Consider the following 22,551-nt stretch of genomic DNA (forward strand, 5'->3'; position numbering starts at 1 on the left):
TTTTTTTTTTTTTTTTAGTTTCTTTTTGCTGGGTTTGTTCAGGAACCAGTGGTTGGAGCCTTAGGTTTGGTTGGTTCTTGTTTTGCTTTGTTTGGTTGGTAGTATATTTGTTTTCCTTTCTCTTTCACTCCTTATGGGAGTTAGTATCCTTGAACTTTTATATTCTTATCATTTATTAATAAAAGTTTGTTTCCGATTTAGAAAAATTGGTGGCCTACATAAGTCCGTGATGAACAGAGTTCTTCATGCTTGAGATTAGAACATTTTGGTACATAGAAGACTAATTGTTAGCACACATAATTAAGATTCAGATGTTAATGCTAGAATATGTCGAAGGTGCATTTTTTCTGTCAACCAAATTCCTTAAGATTAGTTCTACATGCTACATAATTGAGCACGTCAACTGGACAAATAGTTAGATTAACATGCATATCACTATTAGAAAACAGCATACCCTTGCTAATCCTGCAATGCTTCTTCGTTTCCTCTTCTTGACAGCCCCACTTGAGGATTTCAAGTTACTCTTGTTCTTATCAACCTTTTCCGGAGCACTAGAATGCTGCATGTTAAAAAGGAAGAATGATGGGTGTAAGTTGACCTGACTGCCAATACTCACGATGTTAAAAAAACACTAGAAAGAGAGGAATTAAATAAATGCAATATAAGTACAAAGATAAGCGGGAAGGAATGATCAAGGCATAGTTAAGATGCCACCTTATCAACAAGGTCGATGGAATTTTCAAGGTCATTTTCCTCATCATAATTACCCTTGCCCGAACCTTTGGCTTTAGACTTGGAAGAAACTGTAGGCTTTTTCAAACATGAGACCAACAAATCTGACGCTCTGCTTCCTCCAATCATCTTCGCTTTGGATACATCGTCATCTGAATCATGGTTTTTCCCCATGTCAACTTCACTCAGTGAGGTATTTCCTGAACCAGGTGAATGTGCCTTTGAAGTACTTCTGGATCTAGAACGACTATGGCCAGATGATGATTTTTGATGTTTTGAGACTGGAATAGATGTTGCATCACTACTTTTTCTTTTTTTGCTCCTTGCGGGCATTGCATCCACATTCGTTCTCTTAACATGAAAATCTTCACGACCATTGGTTGATTCAAGTTTGCTCGTAGTACTCAGATTTATTTCCCTCACCATTGTCAAGATATCAACATTGTTTTCTGCATTCTTCTTCTCAACCAGTTTCTTCTTGACATTTTTAGACTTTTTTCCCCTTGATCCCGATGACTTCATAACTTTAATCATTTTTCCGAGAGGCACGTTATTTCCATCTTTTTCATCTTTATTCTGAACCTCATCTGCAGCAGCTTCTGTACAAATCTGATGATTAAAAAATCGTGTTAAGACTTAGGAAGTTAAAGTATGACGCAGTCATACATAAAACACGCATAGTGATAAAACATAAAACCTCAGTTGATTCTAACTTGAGTGACCCAAAGTGAGCCAAAACACTTTCATCAACCAACCATGTTTTTGCTTCACTTTCAGTTTGATCAGCCTGTCAAAAACATGATCACATCAGAAAACAATCACCAAACCACCATGCAAGGACCATGTATAAAGTCTCCGCCATGATTCGGATTCATAGTATCATTAATATCAGTCCATCAACATAACCCATGACTAAACTACAATTAACTCTCAATATTATTGCAATCTAAAGGAAAATGTTAAAGAAACATCTTCTAACATTCTTTTTCCAACGGTAAGTCATAGTTCAGTATGTATATAAATACTATCTATAAAATAATTAGTAATGAACTCATAAACAAATAATGAGAAAAAAAACCAGCTTGATAAATGAAAGTATAAAATGAGGTGCCTATAAATTGGTAAATGAAAGTTAAAAGGAGGTGCCTATAAAAAAGAACAGCTCAAACAACAGAAAAAACAAACAAAACAAAAGTCAACTACAAGAGATTGCTCCAACTGTTAAGATCTTTTTTTATAAGAAACAGAGACATATTAAGCCATCAAAATGGAGAAAACCAGCCAAGTGGCAGAAGGGTGAGGTACCCCCAAAGAAAAACTAGTGAAGCACCACAACGTCCGAATCCTGGAGAATTAGAGGGACTAAAATTGAAAAAGAATTTCTTGTGTCCAAGACACCATAAGAATGAAGTAATTTGTACAGTATCATATAAAAGAACTCAAAAGTACAGGACTTGTCTTTGAAACCAATTTCTTTCCTTCCAAATTTCCACAAAATCCTTGCTTTCCTCCAAGGGTGCAAAACCACTCCAAAAATGAGTCCGGCAGACACAAAGATAGGCCAAAAATCTTTAAATAAAATCTGATCCCAAACTCTTGGGAGCAGAGGACACTGGACGAATTAGCGCTCTATATTTGCTTCTCAAAAGACCTATGAAACTCTTTAACAACAACCCCAGGAGATCCATGAAATGCATATCAATCTGAACTGATTTCTCTCAGTATCTTTAAACTCTCTAAACTCTTTTAACCAAAATATTTTATAAATTGGAGGGAAGAAAGGCTGCATGCCAAAGGATTTGACCTTTTCCTAGGGAGTGGGATCTTTACAAGCACCACTAGTCCAAGAGAAACACTTATTTGCCAAATCCCCCACCCCAAGCCCACCCTCTGAAATCCCTCGGCACAACTTTCCAACTCACTAATATGAACTAGCTCCAAAACTAATTTCAATAATTTATTACTATCCATTTTCAATTTTAAAAATAGATTATAATACTTTTATCAATTTAAAAAAAAGATTAATTTTAATATAATAAATACATCATCAAATTTGGGCAAGAGCGACTCCAGGTGATTCCACAAGAAGGGATTGTGAAACCCATAACCCCATGCCTATATGTCACACTTCAGCAAGACCCCTATATAATGGGAATGACTAAAAAGTTTCCTTTCTTAGCTACTACAACATAACTTTCAAGAGAAACTAGACTTTCCTAGTTTTGTTCATATATCAAAAAACTCTTTGCCAACTTATTAGTAAAATACACATTAAATTGAGTCACAAGAGTACATATTTCAGGCAGAAGCTTTGAACATACAACAGAATCTTCTCCTCCTTTCTTTTCCTTCGTTTTGTACAACATGGAAGGCAGAGAAATTGATGCAGTCAATCCTCGAAAATCATCCTCTTTCCGGGCCAATCTTTTGATGATTGACAATCCAAGATCACAAATTGCAAATGAAATCTGAAAACCCCAATGATTAAAATTATCAAATGTGGTCATTAGAGTCTTCTCCGATTAAGAATATTGAAAGAAAAAAACAGAATAGAATGGGAGAATAGAAGCCAACAAGATATTTTGTATCCTAACCTTCGACTTTGTTGCATCAACTATATCTTCACTATTTTTAATACTATGAAAGATGGAGAATATGGTAGAAATATTTTCCTTCTCCCTGGTATTATTAGCCTCAGACTTGACATCTTCGTCTTTATGAACTAGTAGAGAAAGAATTAGGTGCAATCGCCTGAAATATACAAAATGAGTCCAAGAAAAGATGGTTTTTTAAAATGTTACTGATTGGTGAATATGATTTAAGAAACTAATAAACTAACAAGAGGCCCTTGATAACCTAAATGAACATACATCCAGTGAGACACCTAGATTTTTCTTTTCTTCTNTTTTTTTTTTTTTTTTTTTTTTTTTTTTTTTTTTTTTTTTTTTTTTTTTTTTTGAGAAAACAGATGGCTACACCTTTACTTATAAAAGGCTATTGCCATATATATAAGCGTACCCCTAGCCCCTTCTCTGCAAAAGTTACATTGTCTTTGCTAAGCTTTGAATCTACATTCTAGAACCTCTTGGAGGATTTTCTGGTTTGAGGTATTATTTGGCATAAGATTCTGCAATGAGATAGTTGTTGCTGTTTTATATGGGTCATTTGACTTGAAATGAATTATAGACTCTTCCGATATAAGACTCTCTTCTCAAGAGATGCTGGACCAAATTATCCTTTTGGTCACTAGATGGTGCAGCCTTTCTAAGAGTTAATTGTCGCCTCCTGTCTGGCTTGAGAGGATACCTTTTACTCCCTATTTTTAACGGATGTTTCTACATTTTCTTTTCTAATATATATATATATATATATATATATATATATATACCCCCAGAATAAATATAGGTGAATATTGTGAGATAAACTTGCCTATATACTAGTTCATATGCTTCGACATCCTTGCATTCATCAACATCTGGGCATGAATGATGAGCAAGAGCATGGACCACGTATGGCACTAGATATTCCGGATAGGCTGGTGTTGAATTGGTTTCGGATTGCACTGACAGTTGTCGTGCTTTAGCTTGGTGATGCATTTGAATAATATCAGCCAGATTTTGTTTCTCCTGTTAATTCAAATAGTACATGAAATTAACAATAATTGAAATGCCAGCCATTGGAAGCGATGAGATGTGCATTTCTCTGATGAATGAAAAACCAGTTCCAATCAAATCTAGAGTAAATACCTCATCGAACTCAAATGGATTGGAACCATTTATGTTAAATAAAAATGCACATGCATATTTTGCATCCAACATTCTGTCCTTTATGTATTGATGAACTTTGCTCAAGAATACTTTCCTAGCTTGAGGAAAAGTGATCTACAAGACAACAAAACATGCAAAAGCACCAATTAATCTTACATTCACAAATAAATCACTTCCTTAGTATGACAATGCCAAGAATAAGTTTCAATACTACTTATATGAGATCAGAAATACATCAAGAAGTTAAAAGATAAAATATGTACAGTTCGAGAACACAAACTTATTGTGGACTTGCCTCAGGTGTTTTTAAGGTTAAGTGAAAGGTACTAATTGGTATCTTATCATCCCATTGCTTAGATAATCGAAGAATTGCCTTTGCAGATGCAAGTCTTAAATGGGCTTTGTCAACTGAACTGTAAAACAGGAAAAAAGCCTCAATCAATAAGCGCTTGTTATACACGATACTCCTGGACTGCAATGTGAATAAAAATTATTCTGATATTGATGTGACTACCTTGATTTGATATCTTTTGATATTTCTCCATGGGCAAGAATGTTACCAAGGATCTCTAGAAGAGTATTGATTCCAAGACGGAGGTGAGCATCCTTGACAGGTAAATAGCTCTTGACCAAGGTCTTAATGGAAAATATCTGTTTCTCAGGAAAAGTGAGTGGCGTAGTGAGAGAAAAAAAAAAAAAAAATCAAATATCGAAAGTTTATGTTGTGAAATGTTTGATGGAAATTGTTAATTATTTTCAATCACAAATGTTTGCTAGTGTGTGTGTGTGTGTGTGTGAGAGAGAGAGAGAGAGAGAGAGAGAGTGAGGGAGAAAGAAACAATCCAAAGTGATCCACCTTTAACAAGCAAGCCTCACTTCTTTTCTCCCATGAGGTTTTCGCATTATCTCCCACTTTCTGAAATAGAAACATTAGTAATCATAAATGTAATTAGCATCAAATCATACTCAAGAAACAACATAAACCCAATGATGGAAACTTACCGAATCACATCTGAGAATCTTGTTTATAATAAACTCTTCAATTTCCTTCTCTCTAGTTTCAAAAACAGGCATTGCAGTCTGAGCTATACATCCGAGAGACTGAAGTACAGCAGGCAAATGGGTCTTCTCCTCAAGCATATCCACAAGCCTCTACAATTTTTAAGAAGTTGTGAATTATGGAAGGACCATCATGAAGTCATGAGAACATTCCTTCTAAAAATGATTATTAGTTGGTACATGAAAATGCTGAAACAAACCTTGTACAGAACAGAAAGTGATTTTAGCCCATCGTCTTTTGTTATAGCAGCCAAAGCATGTACAGCATACTTCGCCTGTCTTCTAGTGCCTTCTAAGCAGAGCCGCTCTAATATAAGGTCTATGGAGCTGGAGATAAATAACAAGAAGATGGGTAATACAATATTCAATAACCAAGTTCAAACAGAGAAAGTTCTTCAGCTATACCTTGATGAAACAGCCAGTTGTTCGCGGATTGTACCACCAGCTTTGGCTAAAATGTGGAGGATTCCTTCTTTAATTATCTCGTTGTCATCTTTAAGAAAATTGATTAGCTCCTCCTCAAACCCACTGAATAACACAGGACTGAAGCGTGCAAGAATCTGAAAAAAAAAATGTCCGGGAGAATTTTAATCATGACTTTATTACGAGAGAAAAACAAATAACATATCATGGAGTTATATAGAAGGGACCAACAGGATGGACATCCCTTTGAGACATCTTAGAGGGGAAAAAAGAACAAAATAATGAAAGATTATACAAGATTTGACCACGGATCACCATAATAATAATAAGTAAAAAAATAAATAAAAGTAATACTAAAATCTAATAATCTTTTTAAGGGCTAAAAACCTCAAGAAATCAATTTTATCTCAAATCCCTTCTCAATTATCTAATTTGTCTTAAAAAGCAAGTTAGTTTCATTCAACCAAAGGATGGCACATTTTCAGAGGCCTCTATTTTCAGTCAATCTTCTAAATATACATCCACAAAGTAGACAATTAAGTATCCCTTATAAATACCCAACGGACATTGAACTGTGACAAGGAAATTGACTGTGAAATGGCCCTTTTTATACAAGGAACTAAACAAAAAAATTAATAGAAGTTAAAAAGAATACTAGAAGGCATGTTCTTTCTCTGTCCATTACTTCCAACAGTTCTCTCTATGGCAAAAAAAACCAATCTTTTGTTTTTTAGTGATAAGATTACCAAGAGAGTACAAAGGGAGGGAGATAGCACCACCAAGCCAAGGAGGTAACAAAAAAAGACTCCCAATCAGCAAAGATAGAGAGAAGTTGTAATAACAAAATTATATATAGAGGGAACACCATGTGGAAGCATAAACTTTAAAACACAGCTTATAGATCAAACCCCGCATCCCCTCCATCTTCTTTCTTATAAGATATAAAGATCCATTGAAAGTGTTTAGCCTCCATATTATATTGTTTCAAGTGCTAATGCCATAGAGAGGAACATGAGAACATACTAAGTGATACCACCACAACCCTATACCAAAAAAGAAAGAGTTCAACTGAAATAACTAATATTTCCAATAACCTTCTAAATCTTACAATCAATTAAAATAATTTGAAAGAAATCAAGCTCAACATCAAAGCTCGTGACATCAGTTTGAATAAGCCCAGTTTAGGCAACTAGGTAAGCTTAAGCATAACCATGGACACATTGAAAGTACAAATACTTGTTCTTGCAGATAACTAAGCACAATCATTTAATTTGAAAGTATAAGTTCATAACATTATGTTTTAGTTGTACAAAAATTCTTGAAACATTCATTACTTATAAACAAAAGTCACCCAAAAGTAAATATAAGCACAGATTATTGTGCTGATACGTTAAACAGAAAACCACAATGTGCAAAATTGTCAGAAAGGTCAACTGCAAGGCCATAATACAAGAGAGTAGACAGAAATATCACCGAGATCATACTTCAGATGCAAATTGAAAGATTAAGCCATGATAGGTTTTTACCACTAACATAGTCATAGAAGATTTTATGTCTTGCATGCTGCCAGAAGATTTTTGAATCTCCACTTCCTGAAGGATTTCCTTTGTATGTTCCTTGTTGAAAAGTAAATAGGAACACTTCACAGATAATGAGTTTAGAAAATCATACAAGCGGTGTTTCTCACCCAGAATTTTGAGCAACTCATCCTGAAAGCATAAANAAAAAAAAAAAAAAAAAAAAAAAAAAAAAAAAAAGTTTCATTACAAATATTTCTTGAAAATCTAAAGCAAAAGCAGACCCCTCAAAATGTCTAAAAAGGAAGATGGAATTTTCAGTTCCAAAATAAGCAACTAAACCCCAAACCCACAAATACGATCTTCTTGGATGTATTTGTAGAAGAGAGTAACACTGGCAATAAAAGGGGTGGAAACTAGTTGGGAATTGTGTGTCTCTTCCACTTGGAGTGCCTTATGTAATCTATTTATAATTTTTGATTTGTTGTAGGCTTTCTCCACGCACTTCTATTCAAATTTTTTGCTTACTTAAAACCAATAAATAGGGAGGGGAGGGGTAGGGAGGAAGCATATGAAATAAATTGCAGAATGGAAGAAAAACTCAGCTTACTCGGGCCTGAGCATGCAATATCATAAATAGAGGGAAATTTCTGCACTCTTTTGCAATTGAAGCTCGAGAGACATAAAACTAATTCACTCCTAAAACTCCTTTCAGAAAACCAGATTGTTTTGGCTTTAATCTTGGTCAAAAAGCAGTTGATCTTCATAAAACTAAATAATAAATAAAAAGGAGACCTAATGTACGTTCAATTCACACAGACCAAGTACCTCCCATGCTCAGCAAGGAAGATTTGTTTAAATGCCTATATGGTAATTCACTTCTCACCCGCAAGTTGCAAGCTTGATGGAAGTTCGTATTTGGATCAATGAGATTGCTCAAAATCCTCCAGACATTGGCATCTTTCAATTGATCAAGAATCTGAAAATTTTCCTCAGATTTTGCAGGATCAGCAAATGACCGAGCCATAACTCGAAAGCCGAACAGTATTTTCTTCTGGGTCTCAGGAGCATCACCATCCTGCATCTTAAACCAATCAAAATCTCCAACTCTGCCTATTATTAGTAAATAAACTTCCATACATGGAATATTCACAAACCTGGTTCATCTGCCTAAGAGACAGGTACCTCTGCATCTCTAGCTGCAACCTGGAAAATTCAAGTGGACCCACAATGAAAGTAGTGTGCATCAGTTATTTACTTATTGTAGGATTGGGAGGTTTGTAAAAATTCACTTGCGGCCCATTTGGTTCGCTAATACTATATTTGGGTATGGATATTTGGATCACTGATATTATATGATGGGTATGGATATTAAATATATTGGAGTTAAAAACCTAGGATATAAATGTGTAGGATAAAAAACATTTGAGTTTGAATGTGCAAGATAATTAATATCTGGTTTTACTTATGGAAAAAGTAATTTAAATTATTAAATTTAATTAAAAAAATATTTGTATTAGATGAATAATAAATTAAAGAATTAAAATTAATTCACACATTAACTAGAAAATAATAATGAGTAATTTCTTTCTCCACTCTCCTACTCATTTCCCAAGGAAAAAAGTTTCATCTCCAAGAAGGATTATAAAATTTCATTTTTATCCTTGGATAACAACTATCTAGATTTTAAAAGTAAATATCTACAAAACAAAGATTGTTATATCCTTCCCAAAACCAATCTCAAGCCCTGTGAAACAGACACAGCCTCAAGGTTCTTGGTCTAATAAATGCATACCTTTGTTTTTGCTCCAGAATCTTCTCGAGAGCCTTGAGTTCAACTTTGTCAAATGTGGAGAAAACTCTGAGCAAATGCTTAACTCTATCCTTCACTGGAAACTCAAATGGGAAAAGTGACTCACAAAGAATGGATTCAATCACATCAGATCTGCAAATCAAAATCTAAAAATCAATAACCCGAGATCAAGCTCATCCATTCACTCACGCAACACAAAATCAAGAAAAGAATGGCAATCCAATGCATAGAAGAATGATAGAAATGCAATGCTTACAGCACCAATGGCTAAAAGTTACAATAGAATACTATCTACAATAAAGCAGCTAGCAGTTCCTTCAAACCACTATAAAACGAACTTTACAGCAAGAGCTTGAAGCATGCAACGAAGAAAAAATAAATCAATCAATCTCTTTCCTTCAATGGATCAAGTACTAACTCAGCATTATATCAGCATGTTTGGTCTGGCTCTGGTCGTTTCCCCAAGAGGGTAAAACTCTTCATATGAGACCTCAGGCACTCATGCATACCTTTTGCAAGCTCCAAAACAGGTCTCTTGGCCGTATTTATCCCCAAGTTGCTCTCCAATGTGCTATTCCAATGAAGAAACACAGATTCAACTTTGTAAGCAAGTTCTAGAATTTTTTGCAAGGAGCCTTTAGATGGGAATTCCCAAGACCGAATGATACTCTATCATTTATCTCTCTCTTGCTAAGGTGATGCTTTTAAAAAGGATAAAAAGATCATTTGGCTTTGTCATGTTCATGCCTTCTCTTGGAATCTTTAGTTGGAGCGTAATGCCCAAATCTTCATGGATAAGAATTGCGATATCAACTTTCATTGAATCTACTTCTCTTTTAGCTATTACTTGGAACAACTTGTCTCCTGGGGGGATCTAGGTAGCAGCAACATAAATCGGAGGAAAAAAGCTCTTTTTGTTTACAATAAACTTCTTAAGAAACGTCTTATTGATGAATGAAAAGGAAATGTTCAAGGGACTCAAACTCACAAAAGTGAGGGAAAACAAAGAAAGAAAAAGAAAAATCAAGCAAAGTACTATTCTTCATGCAAAGTACTATTCTTCATCCCCTGATCATATTTGGACGTTTCCTTCTGATAAAATTTCACCCAAAACTCCTTGGCATTACATCTCTAAGCTGAGCAGAAGCATTTGTGAGAGGGTTAAAAAGAAAAATGGCAATTGTAAGAAAACAACCTTCCGGACTCATCATTGGAATAAGTCAGCCTCTAGCATCACCTTCAGCCCAAAATTTACAAGTTGCCAACAGAACAAATAAAACCCTCTCAAAGTTTGGAATACATCCTTAATTGGGTCTGTATTTTCAGAGAAACCTACAAGATTTAATCTTTAAATTGTGCCCTAATTAACAGCCATGATTTCAAGTAGGATCCTTTATTTAACAGCAGTTGAGGTGGCATATATCCCAAAGAGATCATTTTCTCCCCTTGAGGGCTTAACCATGGGGGAAGTTGAGGTGACATATATCCCAAAGAGATCGTTTTTTCCCCTTGAGGGCTTACCCATGGGGGTTACCAGTACAGGGGACCTCCAAAACAGAGTTTCTTCTCATTCTTGTGTAAAAGGAATACAGAATACCAAATTCATCTTTCTATGACCTGCTCCTTCGTTTATAACTTCTGGACTTGATACTGGAAGTTTTTGGGTGGAAAATGGTTCCATGAAATTATGTAAGGATCTTTGATCCCGCTCCATTCACAATTATGAAAGCAAAGCTTTTTTTATCACAGCTTGAAACTTCTGTTTCTCAATTTATTTCAATCCTGTACTTCATACATTTTTGGTTTCCTTAGCATCACAAGACTTGCGCCACTCTTTGTGGCTATTGACACTTAAAAAAACATGTCATCCTGAGATTCCCAAAGAAAGTAATTCAGCGTAGGGTTCAAAAATAATATCTATATTTTTTTAATACAAACTCCCAAAGGAAGCAAATAAATGAATGAATAAATAAAAACATTAACAAACTAAATTGGGAATATGAAGGGCATCCCAATTTTAACAAATTGGAAAATGAACAATAGTGCTAGAATAAACTACCACACATTCCTGGAAAATGAAGACATATTACAAGCTACTTGCATCTTAAGTTGTAAGACAAATAAACTTCACTGACCTGAAATCCTTGTCATAGTAGCATCTCAAAATCCTCCCAGGAATCCAGGTGAAATTGTCCGGATTGGTTGATTCAGCGGAAGATTTCACAGAATAGATCTTGTATATCTCAGCTAGCCTCTCCATTGTATATCTTTTAACGAGTAGCTGCATGTTTAGAGAATAGGAAGAAAGAATTGAATTCGTCTTGAATAATCATGATAGTCACAACAGAAGTTTTAACAGCAATAATGATCATAGAAGATGGATGCTTACAGATTTATCTCGAAGCCGTTCAGCAACAAGCTTTATAGTATCGAGTGGAATTGCATTTAAGGAAAGGCATGTCATATCGCAAATTACAGCAACAACTTGTTTTCGGACATTTTCATCAAAGTCCAATAGCCTGTCAGAAAGAGCAGCTACAAAGGCCAAATCAAAAACGAAATCAGCCAACATTACCAACTGATACACCACTCATCGACACACAAGCATAAGCGTATGGGTTACAGTAAATTTAAGTATATCAATACTTTAACACTCCCCTCATTCGTGGGCTTGAAAACTTGTAGAAGGCTTGATAAGTGAGAATCAATATGAATTGGAAAGGAATGATATTACAGGTTTTTGTTTTTTATAAGAAACCTAACGACATATTTCTATCGAAAAAGGAGACACCCTAAAGGCAAGGGCAAGAAGAATCCCCTCCCAAAGCAGCTACTGATGGGAGTTTGAAGATAGGACCTCCTACTTCAATACCATGTTAAATCACCCATCTCCAAAAACTTAAGCTAATGGGTTAAAATAAAGTTCATTATATCAAAACTCACCAATGTTAAAGTTGCAAAATAGTAGAATCTTTTTTATTAGTTCCACAATATGCTGAGTAGGGGATTCAAAGCTCTGTCCTCTTGGTCAAGAGTACATGTTTGATATCAAATGAGCTGACATTTATATTGGCAAAATAGTGGAATGTTTATATCTTCCTAAGGTCTTCAAACACTAACAAGTTTTATAGTCATCCATCTTTTGTATTCATCATGACCAACAAAAAGCTCCCTTATGACCTTTGTCCTTTTGTTGGGTAAGAAACTTTTCATCTAGGTTTACAACGAATTAAAATTCTACATGAATATAAAGCTTTTATCGNCCAAAAAAAAAAAAAAAATGAACAGAAAGGAAGAAAATGTGTAAGACTTACAAATGATTTCAGATGCTTCATCCCTAAGAGGATTCGATAGTAGACAGCTCTTCACGTGCACTAGGACAGACATACGAACCTCAACAACCCTATCTGTCAATCTTTTTAGAAACTCGGAGAAAATTGGCCGAAAAACTTCAGATATAGAAGAGCCAGGAAGAGAAAACAGATCTCCGACCAATCTAACAGCCTTTAGACGAGTATCCAGCTGATCAGTCTGCAAAAAATTTCGGCATGGAGAAGAAATAGAAAGTGACCAACATTCTAGAGTACATATTTAATCTCAGTTCTGTTTTTTAATGATAAATAATTTTTTTATTGATATGATGTAAATGATTAAAAGTTTAGGGGATACAAACTCACAAAGAGAGTGAAAAACAACCATAAAGAGAACAACCATGAACAAGAACTTTCATGACACGTAGGTGAATGAATGACCATTAAACTTCCGTGGAATCAGTGCAAAGACAGCAGCTCTTGAACGAATGAAGACAACCAAAAGTATCCTTGGAAAAGAAAACACCTTGAAAAATTAAACTTTATGCTTCAATACTCATGCATATTAATGCAACCTTGAACAAATCGAATTTATTTAATAAACTAGGAGAATAAAAACTTCATCTCCATCTGAAACATGATTCTTTTAAACCCTAAACCTAGAATCATTCTCTAAAACAAACCTACAGGATTTAGAAGAATTGATATTCAAGAATTGCTAACGTTAGCATCTCTTTACCTTGCAAGCAAACCCACCAACATGCCAAGAACCACCCCCGCCCAACTAGTTTTGACAAACAGGAAGCACAATGCAACCTTAGTTCAGTGTTCTTCAGTTTTGAAATTTCAAGAAAGGTGCCCCTTGAATGAGAAAACATTTTGATCCATCATGCACAGAAGGATTTTTGTTATGTAAGGTAGAATTCCCTGACATATGGGAGTCGTCTAAGGATATCTATGAACGTAGAACAAATCCATACCAAAGAACCCAGCTCAACTGCATAAGGGTGGAATTGTATTTCCATATTTCTAACTCTAGTACATCCGTACTTCTTCTAAAAATCAACTTTCAATGATGTGTATTGATTCAAGCACCTAAAGCAGGATATTTGCAACTCCTTATAGGAACCAGAAATCAAACAGCATGGCTGATCGGTGGGAGGGGAAGGAAGAACAAAGTGAGAGGAGGAGAAACAAGGAGGGAACTTTAGACTGTTGGAGGAACTAGGATGTCTAAAAACACAAAACAAAACATGCATTTCATTTTGGTTAAAAAAAAACTTTTATGGAATTTAGTCACTAGTTTGTAACAATTTAATCTTTATAATTTCAAATTTATAACAATTGTTACAAACTTGAAAGAAAGCATAGGGACTAAATTGTTACATGTTAAAGTTCAAAAACTAAACCGTTATAAATTTAAATGTACAGAGATTAAATTGTAACACAACAAAGTTCAGGGACCAAATTGTTATTTCTATGAAAGCTCAAGGACCAGAAGTGTTCGAAAACCTTCATTTTCAGTTATGTTCAAGCAAGCAATCATATTCAAAAAAGCCATGAAGACATAAAACTACAACCATTAATATACCATTCCACATATGAGATAAAAAAAAACAGAGAGAAATAGACAAGTGAAATAGTCACCAACAGACTTTACCAGTAACTCTCCTATGAGATATGCAGCAATTCCTGATAGGATCTGAGGGGCACATCGATATATGTCATAAATAACTTCATGGTAATCAATCAGATTGTATGGTGGTTTGTTTTCTCCTGACATTGAAGTTACAAGAAACTGTTTTGCAGCAGCTTCAAGTTTTCCAGCAGAACTCTGTATGACATTCATAGCAAGCTTCCTTGCAGCCGAAGAAACATTCTGGAATTCAGATCATGAAGCATCATTTCTGTAATAGTGGAACTACATATCAGAAAAATTGCATGTCCTGGTAAGAAGGCTACTTACACTTTTATTGCGACCTAGAGTGGATAATAAAGTAAATAAGAGCTCCTCTCTAATGTCCTCACTCTCCTCCAAGAGAACAACCATTATAGTTTGCATCGACGAGAGAACACTTTCAGGATGATCCTCCCTGCATTGGTCAATTAGAATTAAGTACATAGAAGATGTCTTGAAAGTTAGAACAGAAAGAAATCTTACCTGGAAAAGAGGGAAAGAAAGAAGGATAACAAACTATAACTACAAATAATATTGACATTTGATTGAGGCTAATTATCTACTCGTGAAAAAACATAAGCAGACACCAATATACACCAAATGTCATTTGGAACCAACCAAACAACCAACAGACAAAATCCATTTCCATCTTTTGCAACTCTACGACCAGCAAGACAAAATGATACAATTCAAATAAGAATTCTTTGAATTTAACCCAGAAAAAGGACATGCTAGAGCAAGAAGCTTTCGAAAGGCTCCCAACCTCCCATACAATCTGTAACTAATGTAATGAAAATCAACCTTTCCCTTACGATATTAATATTCTCTCCTATTACTTACTCTTTAACTACATAAGACTCTTCCAATACCACTACTCCTTGTACTCTTCTACAATTACCCGCCACAAGACATTTTCTCACAAGCTTGCCCAATATACCGTCATTCTTGGATCTTCTAGGGTGTGGAAGCATACCATTGGCCGTGAACATACCTTATCCTGAAGGCAAAAATTATGTTAATAGAGGTGAAATGTTCTAAAGTTGCAATAGATGGATGGGAGTTCCTTCAACTGTATTAATAATACCTCAACAAATATTAGCATTATCCATTGTGTGGACCTCAAAAAAAACTTTGGTCCTCATGGTAGAAATAAGTCATCGGTCCCATAAATCCCAAAGCAGAAGAGTGTTTGTTAGCCCCCAAGGTCTTTCTTAACTGGGACAAGATATGGCTTACAGCCACCTGCCTACTGATGCCTCTATCTTTAATAGAACATTGAACAAATGAACAAATTTGATGACGTCTTTTAGCCACAAAAACGGTATGGTTGATGTTTGAGGTTAACTCAATTCCATAAAATTGTACATCATACCGTGTAAAGGATATATAATGTCACATTTCCCAATGTTCACCTTCTAACTAGGTCCAGAGCTCCCCTATACTGCATTTCTCTTGAGTAATTATTGGTTTACAACAAAACGGGTGATGTAGTGTTGACTTCACAAGGAATTATGGGAGAGAATCGTGGCTATAAACTATCAAGGAGAAATCAACTTACAGCCATCTATGATAGACGTTGCTGTACTAAAACTGCAAGGAACCCATTGAACCCACTATAAGAGCTTGTAAAGGGAGTTACATTGAGGGAAAGCCTCTATCAACTGCACAATTTCCTACCTCGTTTTGCCCATGGTGCTACACTTTAAGTGTGTACCATGGATTTTGAATAATTCCCTACAAAACAAGCCAGGGAAGAGCTTACACAAACCATTCATAGTGCATCTATACATCCCATGGTGCCTATAACCTCTTCCACATCACAAACATTCAATAGGATACTTAATAAAGAGAACTCACAAACAATTTATCAAATTCAATCCAATTGAAGGTTGAAACCTTGAAGTTGAATAAAAATTAGGAATGCGATCAAACACCTTTGGAGGAACTTTTAATACTCAATGTCCACATCACAGATTGCATATCATTATCGTCAAAAGTTGGATCATATGAAATATGATTGCAGGTAGATTCTAAATAAGGATCGGAATTTTCAGTGTGCTCATATTGACGCTTCGTATAATATCTCTGAGAATACCTCTCAATAAAGCTCACAGCTTCTCTTCTACTGCGTCCAAGCATAATTCCATTTTTACCATTCCAGAAGATCAACTTCTCTTATACCACTTTGATAGGATTCAAAAAGAAATGCTCAATATCTGATTCCTATTAACTATCAAGTATCACTGTCGTCCTCTTACTTGGGTATTTACCTTCTATCTTTTATAACAAATTGTTGATAACACACTCTTTCTCCTCTAATGACAAACCACCCATTCATGCTCCTCTATAAACACTTGGATCTTCTAGAGTATGTGATGTGCTTTGGGAATTATCAATAAACCTAGAGCAATTAGACAGTTTACACATTAGGTGGATGACTATATTGAACCAATCAAGCCATAGATGAACTTTTATGTGCTAAAAGATAGATGTATATGTGATGCTTAACCCTGATAGACACAAACCAACATACTGAAAGAAAAGGTAAGCACAAGGACTCAACAATATAAATAATGCTTCACTAAAATAAAACAAGAAAGCTCGAAAACAATGAGAATATTGTCCCCATTATTGTATAGTGTTTTTATTGTGAAATAGACGTTGAGACTCATTGTAAACAACCAATAATAATGCACAATACTTGGACTATAATCAAGAACGGGGTGAAATTTGAGAAGGTATCCAATCTCGGCAACTGCTATGACATAACTTGCATAGAGCAAATATATTAACCAATCATTATTGGACCAATTGGATCATGTTCTCTAGATGCTACTATGATTACTATCACCGTCATTACAAGATGTCCATCAAAGCCAATTTAAATTGAAAATATTAAAACTATTCAATTAAACAAACCTGGCAACGGAAAGAAATGTGCTGAACATTTCATTAACCAGATCCTCACAATCGAGGTCCAACATTACAACACACGACCTGTATTTAGCAAGTGTCTCCAAAATGACAACTCTCCTACCAAATGACGGACCAGTAGTATCATTTAATCCACTAAATGTACCCACTATCAAGTGAAAGATGTCCTGCAAGAAGATGGACTTAAGTTAAACCACCGCATAGTCTAACTAATAAATCAGACTTAATAAGTACACAATCCAGTCCCATTGGCCAGTATTACCTTTAAAACATCATCGCTATAAGGAGCTTCAGGGGCTGTTATTCGTGTTATTTCACAAATACATGTTGCAACTAGAAGTCTGACATCCCTATCTTGGTGTTGAAGCAATTCTGGCTTGATAATTGCGTTAATAAAAGGTTGCATCGACTCCAAAATTAAAGCTGACGGTGATTGATCCAGTTCAGAAAGGTACCCTACAGCTTGCTGCAAATTGAAAGACGGCAAACCATGAGACACATAAATGATATATCAACCTTAGAAAGAGACCATGTAACTAATAACTGAGTTTTCTGTTCTTCAATTCCCAGATTGCCTAGGAAGGACCTCATAAATTATTGTTCTTAATACCAACGATAAAGGGCATAAAAAACTGAACAATGGAATTAGCATTAAATTGCCATGGAGCGTCAAGAGTTGAGCAAGTTTTACTCAGGAGTACACAAAAACCGAACAATTCATAAGAATTTGAAGACAAACGACTCACTGGCAACATGCATGCATTACATCCCAATAAAATCCGACAAATATTCACACAAAAAACCTAGATCCTACTGAATCAAAACTTCCAGAGCTCCATGCGAGACAACTTTGACCGAGAAAATTACTTTACGCTAATTGTGGACCGGGACGGCGAAGGAAGAAAAACATCTTCAAGAAAAATGAAGAAAGACACTAAAGGGGAATATCTAACCCAACACCCACAATTGAGGACACGAGAGTGAAGAACTTTGACTACAGAACAGACTTCTCAAGAATCCCCCATTACAATTCCGGAAAGTACAGAAATCGAAACTGAGAAGTCGAAAATGCTCACTTGAGACGAACGAAAAGAACAAATAAATAAAACAAACGGCTGAGCTAACCATACGAGATGAGAAGAAAAAAAGAAGACTGAAACCTTGAATTACTCGAAGCAACACATCCAAATTCCACAAAAACAAAAACCAAAACCAAAAATTCAAAGGACGAGTTCCACCTTGCTCTGGTTTCCCAGAACTCTCTCCCCTCATCGAAACAGAGGAAAAAGACAAGCGTGAATTTCCCAAAACTGGGGTAAGAAGAGAGGTGGAAAAGAATGAGAATTAGAGCAATGAGTACCTTCAAGAGCTTAATGAGAGCATCTTTAGTGGTGGGAGGAGTGTGGAGCTTGGATCCCACCTCCTTGAGCTGCTGCTGCTGCTGCTGCTGCTGCTGCTGAAGCTTTTGGGCCATGGCGGAGGGTGAAAGAAACGGTATAGTTTCTGAATCTCAAGAAAGCAGGGGGTCTATCATGGACAGTGAAGAGTGGAATTAAGGATTATGGAAGAAGAACTCTGAAACTCTCTGAAACTCTCTGAAACTCTCTCAATTTTCTCGCGCTCGTTCTTCGTCCCGCTCTCTTCGCTTCCGTCTCTCAGTGGCGAAATAAGTTCTCAACAAATTTTGGCCAACTATAAATATCTTCCAAGTAAAAACCTCCAAATTGCAAAAAAGCCCCCCACTCCACACTACTTAAAACTTCTAAATTGCAAAAACAGCCCCACTCTACTTAAAACTTCCTAATTTTGGTCCTTTTACTTCTTTTAATTATAGTTTTCACCCTACAATTACTACTTTTAAATTTCCAATTTTAGTTTTCATATTTATTCTTAAAATTAATTAATTAATTATAAGTTTATTTTTCCTAACGTTCTAAAATTATAATAATTTTTATTGTAAAAAAAAAAGGTTAGTTTGAAGTTCTTTTTTTTTTTATTTTATAAAATAATAATAATAATTTTTATTAAAGAGAAAACATCCCAAAGTTGAAACTTATCTTTCCAAACTATGGGAAAAATAAATAAAAAAAATCAATTTTTTATTTTCGTATAATTTTTTGTTTTAAAAATTATAAATAAAAAAAATAGATTCAAGAACATTTTATATATACATGTATCAATTAATTATTTATCATAAAAAAAATCTCATCAAAATTAATTATCAATTATTATTACGTAATGTTAGCTTCTATATAGTTAACAGACTAATTTGTTAGTTATTAAAACTTGAAGACTAAATTATTATAAATTTAAAAATATAGGGACTAAACGGCACGTTTTTCCTTGCATTCTAGAGCGGTTCTAAAATGGGGTGGTTTTTTCGCAATGTGAAAAAATTATTTCTTGGCGTTGGGGTGGGGATTTTGCGAACCGGCAAAACCGGCGCGTTTTCCCTTGCGTACTAGGGCAGTTTTGAAATGTAGCGATTTTTTCGCTCGGTAGCGAAAAAATTATTTGGCATTGGAGTGGGGAATGTCCCAATTTGAACCTACCGAAGAACTCAATTGATTTCAAATCTATCGCCTTAACCACTCAAGCACATTAGCCTCTAGCCTTGGTTAAAAACTATTATTTTTAATTTCATAAAATATGTGAGGGTTCAAATGGTCAATTTCTTCTATGGAGATTAAGGGGATGGAGAATAAATCTCGAAATACCTACGATATGTTATGTAAAAATCAAATTCGTGGATGAATGTATTTCGTATAAGGAGATGTTAATTACATTGATTCAAGGGTTCTTGCTTCAACAAAAGCTTGGATCGTTGGACTGAAGATTAGGATTGCCTTATCAATTTGGTATTAGAGCCTAGGTTGCATCCTAGTGGTTGAGTCTAGCATTGATTTTATTTTTAATTTCCGCGTTTATCGTTTTTTTAAATCTGTTCTTTTTTTTTTTTTTCTTGCTACCATTTCCACCTGTTCTACTTTTTCCTCGTTAAAGATCATATTTAGATTTTGAAAGAAAAAAACAAAAAAAAATCTTTAGAGTATTTTCTTAATATTATATTTATAAATCCTTATCATTAGACCATTTGCAAGTTTATTTCATTTTTTTCACCGTGTATAAATATGGAATTGTTGTGTTCTATATTTTTCTTTCATCATTTAAACTCGAAGATAACTTCTAAATTTTTCTGAATTCTGTGAAAAGGAAAGTTAGATCGTTTTCAAATCTTCACGACCATTCTCTTTGGAATTCAATTTGTTGTCAGTGCAATTATATCCAAAAATATGTTTGTCCCTTCTTTATTTGTTCATTTCTTGTTTTATTTTGTTGTTACTGCGTAATTACCTGGTCTTGATTCTCTTGAATAGCTCCCTACTAGCAGAATTGCTTTATTCATATTACCTACTGATATGTGGAANATTTCAGACATTTATGCTCAACCATGAGGGAGTAGCAAATCTAGAAATAAATTGGGGGTGACATGAAAATTTTAAATCCAGCCGTCCAAGTGGGTCATTGACTACACAATGAAGGAACATCTATGTGGACAACTTATTCCTTTTTAGCCACAAGGGAAACTTATGCTCAATAATAAAAATAAAATAAATAAATAAATAACCAAGAGGAGAGAGACACTTTGGGAGAAAAATCGAATTACACAGCAACATCTCTGCTGTAGTGAAATGCTGTGAAACCAGAGAAAAAGAAGAAAACCCTAATCCAGCAGTTGTTGACAGCAGAAGGAAAATGAGACCAACAAGGATTGATTAGGGCAAAGAGGTGGACATGAGAGCTCAAGGGAAAGAAACTTCCATTGATGAACGACAACAAACCGGGATAACTCTCTATTTCCTTATTCTCTTTTCTTATTCCATCAATGATTGAGATGTGGATTCCTCTGTTTAATTCAGTTTGTNGAAACTATTAAAGGCATTCCAAGAGTTGTAACATTCATAGTTAATGGTCATTAATGNTTAGCTACTTTACATACATAGTTGTTCTTTTATTCGGGAGAAGAGAGGGAACAATGAAATCCTCCTTAATACTAAAGTTTCATAGTAAGAAGACTTGAAGGGTAATAAAAGGGTTAGGAATAATTTTCAACCTTATTAATAGAAATTACAACGATGANATTCTCCACTTCTTCAAGAGGATTCGTCCTCGAATCTATTTGTGAAACTTTGCTGCAAAAAATAAGTTATGGAAATACAAAGGACTTCACAATNTGATGAAAATAATCACCATTCATGACCCTCGGAAATGGGCTTGGGAATCTATTAAAAGTANTACACTCATTTACACAAATGAAGCTCTCATTCTCACCTCTCAAAAATTTAAAGAGAGCAAAAATTGAATTTTGAATTCTGGGTCGATTAAAAACTTAAAAGATAAAAATAAATAAANATTAAAAGTAACTAAAATCTACCACAAAACTCAACTACTTATCTATTTAATCTCTCTTAACCGAACCTTTCTCATTATAGTTGATTTTCTCATTATTTTCTGTTTTTCGACAGCAGTGACACTCTGTTTCAATTTTNAGATAAAAATAAATAAAAAAATCAAATTGAGAAGAAATTCAAAGGAAACATATATCCGATCTTGAGCCTAAAGCTTTGATACCAAATGATATGTGATAACTCTCTAACANTTGTTTAAGTAGTTAAAATCACCTACACTCATTTGAATGTTACTGAAAAACTCCCTTAATTTCCAACTATAAAATTAACCAAAAAGATAAGTTTCNAACAGTAGAGTCATATCAAGTCTTTTTGTATTTAATATTGCACTCTTATTCACCATTTTCTCATTTAATACCCCATTTATTCTACTTAGAGCATGAAATCTTTATTGCGGNCTTGTGATAGTGTATACTTGCACTTATTCTTGTGAATTTTACTTCATTTTATTATATACATCCACAAGCGTTCAAGTTTGTGGCACAGTGTATACTTGCACTTATTCTTGTGAATTTTACCTCATTTTATTATATACATCCACAAGCGTTCAAGTTTGTGGCACCGTTGCCGGAGAACCTAATTTGGTTATTTTACTTGTAGATTTTCGTGAGTTGGAGCCAGAAAGAAGTCATAGTAAGTTGAATTTTCTACTGCTGAATTATATTTACTACTGCAGAATTGACTTTACTGCTGCAGAATTTTGTGTATGAACCCACCTACGGGTTTGAAATTTATTTTTGATCCCGAAATAGAGAGAACCTTTAGACGAAAGTTGAAGGAGAAAAAGAAAATGACAAAACAGAATATACAACAAATGGCCCAACTGAATCGGGAGTTTGAAAATCCAG

At 34.8% G+C, this 22,551-nt stretch overlaps 1 protein-coding gene across 1 annotated transcript in view; it reads right to left on the reverse strand.

Annotated features, from left to right (window-relative positions):
* The window catches only part of LOC111782659 (sister chromatid cohesion protein PDS5 homolog A-like), a 23,419-nt gene extending 4,538 nt beyond the window's left edge, over positions 1-18,881 (reverse strand). Inside the window, exons 1-25 of the mRNA XM_023663456.1 lie at positions 18,595-18,881; positions 17,497-17,700; positions 17,220-17,401; positions 14,589-14,715; positions 14,283-14,501; positions 12,626-12,842; positions 11,701-11,846; positions 11,447-11,592; positions 9,294-9,443; positions 8,656-8,704; positions 8,385-8,576; positions 7,508-7,690; positions 5,964-6,118; positions 5,759-5,885; positions 5,502-5,651; positions 5,356-5,415; positions 5,014-5,150; positions 4,795-4,912; positions 4,479-4,613; positions 4,162-4,358; positions 3,327-3,483; positions 3,054-3,200; positions 1,430-1,519; positions 715-1,341; positions 455-559 (exon numbers count right to left, since the gene is read on the reverse strand). Coding sequence (XP_023519224.1) covers positions 455-559; positions 715-1,341; positions 1,430-1,519; positions 3,054-3,200; positions 3,327-3,483; positions 4,162-4,358; positions 4,479-4,613; positions 4,795-4,912; positions 5,014-5,150; positions 5,356-5,415; positions 5,502-5,651; positions 5,759-5,885; positions 5,964-6,118; positions 7,508-7,690; positions 8,385-8,576; positions 8,656-8,704; positions 9,294-9,443; positions 11,447-11,592; positions 11,701-11,846; positions 12,626-12,842; positions 14,283-14,501; positions 14,589-14,715; positions 17,220-17,401; positions 17,497-17,700; positions 18,595-18,708 — 4,134 coding nt within the window. The 5' untranslated portion in view covers positions 18,709-18,881. The remainder of the gene's footprint in view (positions 1-454; positions 560-714; positions 1,342-1,429; positions 1,520-3,053; positions 3,201-3,326; positions 3,484-4,161; positions 4,359-4,478; positions 4,614-4,794; positions 4,913-5,013; positions 5,151-5,355; positions 5,416-5,501; positions 5,652-5,758; positions 5,886-5,963; positions 6,119-7,507; positions 7,691-8,384; positions 8,577-8,655; positions 8,705-9,293; positions 9,444-11,446; positions 11,593-11,700; positions 11,847-12,625; positions 12,843-14,282; positions 14,502-14,588; positions 14,716-17,219; positions 17,402-17,496; positions 17,701-18,594) is intronic.
* Between the last annotated feature and the right edge of the window lie 3,670 nt (positions 18,882-22,551).

Source organism: Cucurbita pepo, chromosome LG20 (assembly GCF_002806865.2).
Source record: "Cucurbita pepo subsp. pepo cultivar mu-cu-16 chromosome LG20, ASM280686v2, whole genome shotgun sequence".
NCBI lineage: Eukaryota > Viridiplantae > Streptophyta > Magnoliopsida > Cucurbitales > Cucurbitaceae > Cucurbita > Cucurbita pepo.